Raw genomic sequence first — 12605 nt, 5'->3', positions numbered from 1 at the left:
ATAATGAACTTGCAGTTCCCATGGGATGCTTTAACCCTCTAAAGTCTGAGCAGTTTGTTGTTGTTTTTTTTTTTTTTTTTTTTTGCTCTTGTCTCATTTTCACTGTGGGCTTAGTTTTTACTGCAACATAAAGTCCTGCACCTCTATGGAAACAGAAAAACTCTGACTAGAAGCAGAGAAAAAAATGAACTTCTGTGACTGTTTTGTCTAGAAAAGCTAAGAAAATATGGAATCAAGTGCCCATAGTTGTTAGAACTGGGAAAATGGTGACTATGCATACTACGGATATTTTACTGTCTGCATTTTTACAACCTCTGCAACCTTCTTTCTCTCTACTTGGCACATCAATTCTAGGAAGATGTTTCACCATGCAGGATGTATCTTCCAAAAACTTGCTAGTAACTTACTCCTCTGTTGACTATTTCCAAGCTGCGCTGCATTTGTTTTACTACTTAAGTATGTTTTCTTTTCTTGTCAATCTTTCTAATTATTTTCCAAACTTGTATCTTCGCCGCTCTCTCAACATTGCCTGCAGTCCAACTGAAAAGTTCCATAATTTTTGTCACATGACTGTTGGTCACAGCTGTGTCACTTTTGGCTTTGAGGAGTGCAGAATTTTACATTTTTTTTTGCAGATTTTTGTTCACGCAGATTGCTGCTTTTTGGTGGATTTTTTTAAATGCAACATGCAGAATAACTCGATTTTGATGCAATACCACAAATTCAATCTTAGTTTGCTTTGCTTTTTGCAGGCTGAACACATTACAAGACTACGGCAAAGCTGCAGTTCAGCAGAAAAGTCTCTGAATTTTTGCCACATCCCAGTTGGTTGCAACTGAGTCACTCATGGCTTCATGTTTGCGCTGAAAAGTAAAGAATATTTTTGCTTTTTTTCAGATTCTTGTTAGTTCGAATTGTTTATTTTTAGTGATTTTAAAAAATGCAACATGTAGATTAAGTGATGTTGATGCAATATCACAAATTCAAGCTTGGTTTGCTTTGCTTTTTCAGACTGAACCACAGATTCAAGGAAAGTCACAGAATTTTTGCTGAAGTGCTTTTGGTCATAGCGGAGTTGGTTGTGGCTTTTTGGTTGTGCCAAGAAAAGCAAAATTTTCAGGTTTTCACAGATTCTTGGTGTTGCAAATTGTTTATTTTGGGTGGGTTTGAAGTGCAGCATGTAGAATAAAGTGATTTTGATGAAATACCATATTTTTATGCTTAGATTTGCTGTGAAAAATGAGCCAACAGTGGGGAAAAATGTGACACGAGCAGAAAATGTAGGGGTTACAGAGCCCAGTGTTCTTTAAATGTTTGTTTAAATATGCTGTTTTGGCTGCTGAGTCTTAGTTTTTCCCAGTAGTTTTCAGTTTCCAGCCAAGCACCATATGTTGAGCAAACGTAGCTTTTAGCTTGTTAGCCGAACACCCGCAGCTCTCAGTTTGTCTGTTCGCTAAGTTTAAGTTCGATCAGCGCCCAGCTTAATTCAATCACCGCTCCAACAGAACGCTGCCATTAGGACAACAGGGGTGAGAGTGTTCACGCCACTGTTATGTCCACGTGGTTTGTTGGTGCTTGAAACACTCAGAGAGGCAGATGAGGAGCGTTACAGAGACAAATCAGTTTTCTTACAAATCAGATGGGAGGCCAGAAACATGGCAGCATCATTGTTTCTGAAGAGGAGGCAAAAAAGAGGCATCAAGCTGAGAAACTTCTCCCTCAACATCAAAGCTGTCATTCATTCATTCATGTTCTGATGAGTGAAGACGTTTCCGGAGAAATGGTGACAGACTTTAAAGAGTCTATTTTTGTCTCTTTTTCTGGTGAAAAATATATTCTAGTTGTGATAGTTTATTCTGTTTTTATCACTGCATCATGGGATTTCTGTGACATATTTTGCTACATTTTGATTTACGGCGTTAGAAACAGTTAACAGAAAGGGCAGCATTTGACAAACAGACCCAGTTTTACAAAAAAGTTTCGACGCTCGCTTGAGGTAGACGAGTAAATGTGCACAATGAGACATTTTTCTACACTTTTCCGACAGTGAATATTTAACTTTTCTGCTTTTTTTTTAATCTTAATGCTTAGCATTAATCTTAATGTTAATGCTTTTTTTTTTGAAAACTGGCCGATATCCGCTGATATGACAGAATAACAACAACTTTCCTGACGTTTTTTAAAATTTTATCTTCTAGATTGGCAAAGTTTTGTTTGTTGCATGTTCTTTGAGGTTGTTTGTGGCTTTTTCTACACTTTTTACAGCTAACTTAACAACTAGCATCACCTTCTGATGACAGTGTTGACTCTGAAGCAGTTATTGGAAACAAGCCTGTTTTCATCTTGCGATTTTAAAAAATGTACTAAATTAGCTTGGAAATAATGTGCAAAATTGAATTTTCCTTCAGCTACTGGTGCCCTAAACATTGCAAATCTCACTCTTGCTAAAGCACAATTAATGTAAATTTTCATCATTAGGCTCTGCAAAATAAAAAAAAAATCATTGTAGATTGACCGGATTCTGGTTCTATTAGGGGCAGAAGGAAACTTAAACAGAATTTTATTTTATTTTTAATTATTTAGTTTATAGAAACTGAAAATTGGCTTGTACATATTTTTCCAGGTGTCCACAGATATTTTTAAAAAAGGCAACTCTACCTACTGTAGATATTTAATTATTTACATTTTGAATTTGTTTCCATACTCGTCTCTCATCTAGGTTTTTTTTTTGTTTGTTTTATACACTGCCTGCAGTTCAGCCTAAAAGTTGTTTAAATTTTTGCTACCTGACTGTTGGACACATCTGAGACATAAATTGCTTCATGATTGCAGTGCGGATCACAGAATTTTTTGATTTTTACAGAATCTGTCTGGTGCAAGCAATTTATTTTTGGCAAATTTTTAAACGCCACATGTAAAATATATTAGTTGTGATGATTTCAGTTTGCTGATAGAACATGTGTTTAGGTGAAGAATTGTTCAAAAGTTTTGTATTTTTACATGTTTCTGGCTTTGACAAGTGGTGGAATTTTGTCTTTTTTTTGTATAGAAATATTCAAACCTTGTAATGGGTTTTGGGGTTCAAATGGTTAAAGTTGCTACAAAACATGACCCATATTAGTTTCTGTATTGCCCTAAAACTTCCAAACCGTCACTGCTCTCCAAAGTTGTTGCTCTTGGTTTTTCAACCTTTTCTCTCCGGCGTCCTGAGATTGACGAGCCAATCCCGGCGTCGTTTGAGTGAAGAAGCTCTTATCTGCGCTGTAGATTACAGAGGCGATGCATCAGCGCCACCCTTACATCTCTTCCTTCTTAATCAAGTGGGTGTTAAGGCGACGCTCACGGAGGCCTATTGATCCGGTCCCTGTACGACCGGACCTGTGGGTGCTGTTTGAAGGAGGCGGCATCGATATCCTCAAACACGGCAGCTCGATCCATATCTCTGCAGGTGCTTCTACCTTTTCTGCCTCACATGTACAGCTCCCGCTTGAAATGCAGAAAGTGAAGCCGCTGGAAATTTTCTCAAAGATTACATATTGATTCCCGCCGATGGCTCTTTCTTGTAAAAGGCTTGAAAGGGGAATATAAGGTTGGAGGTAATTCCAAATCTGGCCGTGCGGCGCTGCAACATCGGACACACTGCTGGAATTTAATAGAGCCTCACAGAAAGCGCAATATCCTTCTTGTGTAAGGTTAATTTTATACCGCTGCATTCCACTGCAGAGCCTTTCCCTGAATCTTATTTAATATTCTCTGTATTTTGCAGAGACTTGTAAAAGTTTAGACAAGCTTTTAACTGCAAAATAAGTTTCTCTTTATCTAGTGTGACGGCGGCAACAGGAGAAACGAGTAATTATGAGAGCTCTTGTTCATCCATTAAGGAAGTGTTGACAACTGCACAGAACAGACGCTATTAACCTTCTGAACCACAAAACCCACTGACGGGCTAGAAATGTGTTATATTTTAAAAATCTGCAAAATTACACCATTTATTGGAACCAAAAGATTATGAAAACAGAAAAAAATTACACATTTTCAACCTGCCAGTGCCCCTTGAACTACTCATGTGTGATGTGTTGTTCCATCAGGAAAATTAACCAAATTTAACCTCAAAATGACAACATTTCCTCAAAGTTGCTTTGTTGTACATGTCTCACTTAAAAATTCTCCCAAAAATAAAGTGTTTGCAGTAACTTCATGGAATATTCTTCAGTGCAACCAAAAAGCCATGATGGACTCGGCTGCAACCAACAGCCATGACACAAAATTCAGGGACTTTTTGGATGAACTGCGCTGTCAGCAAAATGTTAGAAGATACATTTTGCATGGTCAAACATCTGTGCAGAGTTGTGTAAAAAAAATGCCTAGCTGGTAAATTTTGTGCGAAAATAACTACTACACTATCAATGGTATTTGTAGATACCATTTATTTCCAGTATTGGTACCATTTTTGAGCACCTTCTTTCAGTTGTTTCACTTTTTGTTGAACAAATAATCAAAGAAATTCAAATTTTTTCAGGATTTATGGCATTATAGCTTTGTAAAACTGCAAAAATAATTGTTGGAGTTAATTTTCCTTCCAGTCGTAGTAGTTATTAGTAATTAAATTACAAATTTGGTATTTTGAACGAGAAAATAACTTTTTAAATGTTTTAAATCAATAAATCACCAATGAAATTCAATTTATCAAGATTATGCTCCACCAAAATAACAGCTGAGATTTAGAAGCATGACAAATGTGATAAAGACAGTTTAAAATAGTTTACTTAGATTCCAAACTGGGTATTTTGATGAAGAAAACAGTTTTTAAGTATTTTAAATCATAAAAATCATCTTTGAAATTCAATTTATCATGATTATGCTCAACCAAAATAACAGCTGAGATTTAGAAACATGACAAATGTGACAAAAACAGTTAAAGAAAAGACTCAAGTTGGTTTTAAGCAGCTACAAATGATGGCGCCAGGCCAGCGATGCCACACATCGCTCTGTTGCAGTTCAACCACCTGCAGTAAAGTTAGCTGCAGGCTGTGCATAACTTTACACAGAAAACGACAAACTCTGGCTGCTTCAGTGTCTGAAAACTGAGCTCTGAGGATAATTTGCTTCGAGTGGGTGCAGCCGCTGAAAGGTTGGTCACTCCTGTGTTAGTAAAAAGCCAAACTTTCACCTCGTGTAGCGGGTCACAGCCTTAGCAACGGTGGGTCTGAGTGAGGCATAGCAACAGCAGCCGCAGAGTCGGTCCAGCCAAGCAGTAATTGGACTTTCTGAGGATTGACGAATGCTAACAAATGCACTTCCTCGCAAGGACGTGGCATGTTCATGGCGTCGCTGCATGTGTGTCATTAGAGCAGAGCGACGGGAAAAGAGGCCGTTTGTGAGGCAGGAAAGGAGTGTTTTATAGTGACTCCATTAGAGTAAAAAATGAAGCTAGTGGCTGATTCTCTGCAGGCTGATCTGTCCTTGGGTGGTGCAGTGTGTTGGTGTGTCCATGCATGTGTGTGTGATCTGATGGTGTCTGTGGCGCTAATGTCGTGCTGTGTTCATGTACCTTGAAGGTTTGTGGCGTGTCGCCGCTCAAGGTCACTGTTGGGTCTCGTAGATGTAAGAGATCATTACTCACTGCTGGGGCTGCTGGGAATTCATTTATTTTTCAGTGGATAAAATGGCTGCTGCATTTTTTTCCAAATTATTTCTTTGTTTTCATTTAATAAAAATAGTGTATTTTTATTCTATGTATTTTTTTCTCTTTTACATAAATATATTTTTATGGATGAAATGTTAGATTTTTGCTTTTCACTTGCTGCATTTTCCAAATACTGGAATTATTTACATTATGAATTATTCTGTTGATTATTTTCTCGAGTGTTTACAAAAGCAGCATGAAGTTTTTACTAAGCTGTATAATCTCCAGTAACTGCAAGCACTGCAATCACACTTTTTCACAATTTTTCCAAGAATTGCTCATTTTTGTTATTAGTTGTTCTTGTGTAGGTTGGACCTGCTGATTTTTATGATGGCATGAACAATTACATTCAACAAAGACAAATGATCACCTTAACCCCCAAAAAACACCTGTGAGGTTGAAAGATGTTAATTAAAAAAAAAAAAAAACTAGCAAAATTATACCATTCATCAGAGTAACTGCAAAAATGGAAATACTTGTTGGATTTTCAACTTTTTAATGGTCCTTTTCTGTCAGGAGAATTAACCAAGTATAATCCTAAATCACACTTCAAAAAAAGCAACAAAACAAACAACAAAAAAGCATCTTCAAATATCTGTTCTCAATAACCCAATGATATTCAGGGGGAGAAACTGAAAATAATGACTTTTAAGAAGCTGAAATCAGCAAATTTTGACCTTTTTTTCCCCCTGGAAATTACGCAAAATTAATTTAATACTTGACATCTAATTGATTAATTGTTGGAGCTCTACTTGACTTCATCTTTCTTATCTCTTCCTTTATTTACTTCTTTGTGTTCATTGTGAATGATTGCACATTTTACTTTCATTTTTCCTTTAAACAAAAATCTGTGAATGCTAAACATTTGCTCCAGGATATTATTCTGCTTCAATCTCATTGAGTTCAGTTTCTAGTGCAAGCATTTGTAGAAATAACTAAAAAAAAAAAAGCAGTCAATTGTTTCTAACTTCTGGGGTGGAAAAGCGACAGAATTAGCATTTAAATCAGAGCTCTAAATGTCACAATTACTCTCATATTCGTGCTGATTGGAGTCATTTTGGTCTTATTAACTTCCCATTTACAGTCGGTGAAGCGCGGATCGGTTTTATGTTGAATACATATGTTGTTTAACAAAGCGGTATCGTGTCTGAACTCGGCGACACCAGCTGGAGCTCAGTTTAAGTGAAATGTCAACATCAACAAAGCCTGGTGGAGACAAATAAATTACATCATGGGTATAAATGGACTTATTATAGGGAGATGATGCAGTTAGAGGGAGGAACAGGGAGGAGGTCCAATATGTGGACTGATTAGAGAAGCAGTAATGGACAGAAGCCGGAAGGAAAAGAAAAAAACAAAACTAGTGAGAGGAAAGATGCACAACAGAGATGGAGAGTTAGAGAGCATTTTCATCATATGCTGGATTTAATCTAATATCACAAAAGGTTGGGAGTCCGAGGGCATCTTATCAGCCATTTTTCTATTATTAAGCAGCAAGAGTCCAGATTTTTGGGAACAAGTGATTAGAAATGCAACAGTGATGGGGGAAAAAATAATTCTGTGTCAATTTTTTTTTTTTTTTTAAAAACCCATTAGAAAAGAATGATTATCAGTATCTTGGTGAAAAACACGGAAGATACTACAGGAAAATGGCTTTCTTTAAGACAGAATGATGAACAAACAGAGGACTAGAATGTTTATTTCTGACAGCAGAATGGGGTTTGATTTGTTGGAAGCAACAGAACCATAGAACGTTTAAATATCTGCTTGATCTCAGCTTAGTGATCTGCAGCTTACGATAATTTAGATATTCGGGTCATAACGTTGTACAAAATCATGAAAAAAAATGGCTAAAAACAAGTTGATTTGTATAGTAGATGGATCATTTCACTACACTGGCAGATTGTTGACCTTGTTTAAGAGACTTCTGTGTAACCTTGAAAGCATGTTTATGCATGTTTAAGTTGTGAAAGACTCGTATTTTAGCTCAAACTATAATACTTTCCTAAACCGAACCTTCAGTCCATCCTCCGTTTCTACACCTTCATGCCAACTTTGCAGCTTTTTCTTTCACACTATACAATAATTTTGCCTTTTAGTGAGAGAATGCATTTTTCTCAAAACAGAAATAAACAAGAATCTGGTTTAGTTGTAAAGGAACTTAATTTGGAGCAGACAGGGTGGCATACATTTTAAAATGTACGAAGCTCTACGATGAATCCTTGAGGAACCCCACAGACAGATATGAGCTGTGGAAACTTTCCAAACTGACTCAGAACTGTAAAGTTTCTTCATCAGAATGGTTCAGTGGATGTTTGAAGAGTGTCAGAATCGGCCACCTTAGGTAGATGAGGACCTCTATGTGCAAAAATCTAATTGGTCAGTTGCATGGAGATGAGAAAAATGCTAATGTTTGAACTTTTTTGTCTTTTTCTGTCCCTTTTATTGAAATAACTGAGTATAATATTATAGACAGGTTTCTGTAGTGTGAAATTTTGCACATTTTTCAACTGAATTAACATCATTTCGTCATTTTTCTTTTAGAATTATTATTCATTGCTCCACCGTTAAATAGGGAGGGGAGGGAACATGAAATACAGACTTTATGGTGTGTCAGAAATGTGTTTTTTAAAGACAATTGATTGAGTTAGCTTAACTTGAATTTAGTTTTAATTCAAAACAGAAATTTTCTGTTTTTCCACTCAATTTTTCTGTGTTTTTTGGAGTTAACATGCCTAATGTGAGATGGAAACATCTTTTTAGCTAAGTTTTGATGTAGCAAACATGCAACCGACTTGACTGATTTGATGTTTTGTTTGTTTCCTCTGTGTCTTTGTAATTTTTAGCCATTGGCTGCCGACTGGTTTAACTTCTGGAATCTTTGACTCCTACCCCACCATCCGTCAATAACGCCATTTGTAGTTAATGGAAATTGTTTTGTGTCATTTTTTGCAGTTGCCAGTTCCAAGAGTAAATTATTTAGGGCTTTACAAAGCGAAGTGAATGGTGGGAACATCCTCGCACAACATTGTCTGAATGGTATTGTCAACTTGGTGGACAGATAACAGAATAAAGGCAGTTTGAAGATGTGGGAGGGCGTCACCGATGCTGCAAATCATCTCTTTTCCATCGCGTTTGTTCCCCTTTTTTACATTCAGCTCACAGCTTCACGGTAAATGTGCTCAAGATAATGATGGGAAAGGAGGGAGGGTGAGAGAGAGAGCGAGTGACACAATGAGGAGAGAGGGAGGGAGATGCTGGGTGAGTGGAGGCGCTCATTAATTTGAATTTAAAGGATGTGAGGAGAGGAGCGGCGACGAAGGCGGTGGGGGAGGCGGATCAGAGTTGGTCGTCTATTGATGTACAGCAGCCGGCAGGTGTGGGGAAAAAGAGAAACCTTACCGCTGCCCTTTCTCTGCAACAGCAGGAGAGTGTTTGACAGCGAGATGAACACGTCCAGTTTGCAGAGAGTCTCCGAGCGTCTACTTTCAGCAGCTGCCAGCAGTTGAGGCGGCTTCTTCGGATTCGGCTGTTTTATGAGTATCTGAGGAGTGGAGTTTGTCGGCATGTCTTGACGCCCCAGAGAGGCTTTTTGTGTTTCACCCAGGATATGGATTGAGGAGATGAGTGCCAAGGTGGAGCCCAGGAGGGATGAGGTTGTTGTCGGGGGCGGCAGAATGGGCTGCCACTGCCCCGTGGCACCTCCGACTGCCGCCGCCTCGCTGTGAGCATGCAGGTCCTTCAGATCGTCAAGGAGCTGGTGTCGCCGTCCAGACGGAGGGCAGCGGCCATATTCGGAGGTGTGTTTGTCAACGCTTTTTATGCAAAGTGAGACTAAGATTTCTGCAGAATCAAACCTCAAGGTGTTGAACGAGCATTAGCAGTTTTTTTAATACAACCAGTTGAAGGTCTGATGTTCGCGTGAGAGCTGCCTCCCCGTGCTGTCAGGTGCAGTTAAGCCACACCAAACAACTTTATTAGTCTTGGTGTTTCATAGATGTTGAGGCTTTTTGTTGCTTTCATGAGGATTTATTAGTCAGATCTGTAGTTTATGTGAAGATTCGTCTTCAAAACATGCATCTCAGACACGATTGACTTATAGAAATGGGCAGTTTATAGTGGTGGAACCAGTTGGAGAACTTGTGCAATGAATGGAAAAGAGCGTGCATGGTTTTCCAGTTTTCACCGTGCTGCCAGGTGCAGTTAAACCTCCCAAAACAACTTCATTAGTGTTAGTGTTTCATAAATATTGAGGCTTTCCCCCTGGTGTTGCTTTCGTGAGTCAGATCTGCAGCTTTGGAGAGGGTTTGTTCATACAAGCATGCATGTCAAACAGGATTGATTGGTAAAATTGGGCAGAAAATCTCTCTTAAAGACGTTTTATAGTGTTGAAACTGGTTGTACAACTTGTGCAGTTAATGGAAAAGAGTGAGTAGAGATTGTATCTCCTCCACACCGACAAAATTCCAGCATCAGAATAGTTCAGAGACAGGTGATTTTTAAGATGACTTTCAAAGATTTCTCCTTTAAAAAAAAAACACTTTGAAGAACCAAGAACCCCTCAGGTGACCAAAAACAGCAAATCTTAGAGGTGCTGAAGCTGCGTTGAATGTCAAAGGAAAGATATGAGTGGACGTAAACCAACATACGCTTGCTGAGGGTGATAAAAATGAGGAAATGTTAAGTTATAATTGGTTCAGCTGCAGCAAAAACAAGACTTTATCAAACTGAGTCGAGTTTTTTATAGTGTAGTTGTACAACGACCTGAAGTGTGGTTCAGGTTAAGTGCAAAAAGCAAGGCAAGCGGTAAAAGCACATTCAAAGTCCAGTTTTGAGTATGTTTTTTTGAAAAAATGAAATTTTGTTGTCGTATTTGGTGATACTTTAATCAAACGTCCTTCGGTTTGTGATTTATTCTGCATTTCATCACTTCGTCCCTCCAATAGAATCTGTTGCTTTTCATGATTGTGTCTGAAGTGTTTCTCTCTGTTGTCGTATTTTTCACATTTTAAGAAGAAATCGTGCTCAGTTTGAATTAAAACGACCTTCAGCCACAGAATAAATTCAGTCTGGGGTTCAGTAATGGTTGATATCATGAACGTCGCTGCTGAAATCTGCACAAAACGGATGCGTTCAAGGTAACTCTGCTAAATTATTCTCTTTTTTTTTTGTACAACACTGTCAGTCTGTGAGAACCAACTGTTCAGTTATTAAAAACATGTAAGAACTCGTGTTGTCTTTCCAGATCTGCTGCTTCTGTCTGCCCTCATTGGAAGGCTGTTTAAAGCATCTCTGCTGCAGTTTGGCTTAAAAATCACATTTTCTCATCTGTGCATTTGGTTTTGTTAAACATTTTTAGTAAATCCAACAAGATTCATGAAACTTTAGGATCCCCTGTGGAGCCGAACCATAACAAAAATTACTGTAAAATCAAACTTAACCTGTAAAAAGTCTCATATTTCAGTGTTTTCCTGCACTTTTAGTGTCCAGACAAGCTCTGCAGTGATGAAATTGAGTGTTGCAGTTGTAAAAATGAATGAGCTGAGCCTTTAATTCCTTTTCCGGTGCAGCTAATATGGTCCACAACATTTACAGAAAGTGTATAACAGACATTAGAGCTGTCTGATCAGTTTACAGCAGATGACTGAGCTTATAGTCTCCATCGCTGTTTCTGCTGCTAACTTATTTCTCACGCTGCAGCCGTCGGTTCCTGTTAACTCTGAACGGAGCTGCACAGGTTAATTATTTACAGAGTTCAACTCTCAGGGAGGAAGCCCAGGAAAATACAAAATAAAGTGACAAAAAGCCCCGGATTGAACTGAGCTGATTCAAAAAACACTGTATGCTTCGTATACACTCTAAAAAAAATTAGATTATACATAACAAAACAATTGACAGTCTTCTTCAGTTAAGACAACTTCTAATTGAATTATATTCAACTAGAAAATTACAGTGAGCTAGAGGAACTTTTTAAGTGGATTACTCATGAAAAATTAACTTCTTTCAAGTAGAATTTTCATGTTTTTTTTCATAGAGTTTTTCGTGTTGCAATAATTATGAAGTTTTTAAGCTGGAAATTTTTAAAAAAAAGTTAAGTTGCTCCACTGTTAAGTCTGGAAGAAAAAATAAAAGTTATCAAGCCAGTTTTACTAAGTTTCTTCAGCTTCTAATGAAAATTATGTTCAATCAACAAACTATATTAGATTAAGGGAATAAACATTTATGCTGGAATCAAAGATATAAATTCATTTTAAGCAAAATTGCTACTCACTTATAGGCTGGTAGCATAAAGACAAGCTTTTAAGTTGATTATTCAGAAAAAATAAGATGCCCCAAGTCATATTTCCACATTATTTAAAATATATATTTAATTATTATATTTATTTTTATGTAAACAAAGTTATGTCGGCCAATTTCATAAAGTTACCTCAAGTTAAATTTAAAACAACTAACACAGAAATATGAGTTGCAAATTTTTTAGCTGATATAATAATTTAGTTGCCCATCTCTAATTTGTACACTTAGTATGCACTCCAAAAACCAAATTCATATAATACCTTATATCAGCCTTTTTGAGTTTCCTCAACTTATATGAAATTTTGTTTTACAAACTACATTGATTTAAGTACATTTCCTTTTTTATTTTTAGTTATCACTTACCTTGGGTATTAAGTTGATTATTCATAAAAATTAAGTTGTCCAAACTAGTATTCTGTTATTTTATAGGGATTCTTAGATGTTATGTAGTTAACTACTACTAGTATTAACAAAATATTAGAGGGGACCTGAAATGCTGACTTCAAGATGAAATAAAATGGAGTTATCAAGCAGTTTTCATTAAGTTACATTAACTTAAATTCAGTTTTAAATCAACTGACACAAAAATCTGAGTTTGTTCAGTCATTCCAGCCCTACTTTA

The 12605-nt window shown here is 37.2% G+C and overlaps 1 protein-coding gene across 4 annotated transcripts in view; it reads left to right on the top strand.

The window, feature by feature from the left end:
- Positions 1–12605, top strand: part of usp6nl (USP6 N-terminal like) — a 118090-nt gene that overhangs the window by 40205 nt on the left and 65280 nt on the right. The window contains exon 1 of one of the 4 annotated variants that reach the window (XM_022193753.2): positions 8803–9486. The exons of the other annotated variants lie outside the window; for them this stretch is intronic. Within the exon in view, the coding sequence (XP_022049445.1) occupies positions 9417–9486 (70 nt within the window). The 5' untranslated portion in view covers positions 8803–9416. Of the gene's footprint in view, positions 1–8802; positions 9487–12605 lie in introns of those variants that run through there. 4 annotated transcript variants of the gene reach the window in all.

This window comes from Acanthochromis polyacanthus, chromosome 1 (genome assembly GCF_021347895.1).
Source record: "Acanthochromis polyacanthus isolate Apoly-LR-REF ecotype Palm Island chromosome 1, KAUST_Apoly_ChrSc, whole genome shotgun sequence".
Classification (NCBI taxonomy): Eukaryota; Metazoa; Chordata; class Actinopteri; family Pomacentridae; genus Acanthochromis; species Acanthochromis polyacanthus.
This window is presented reverse-complemented; position numbering and strand designations above follow the sequence as displayed.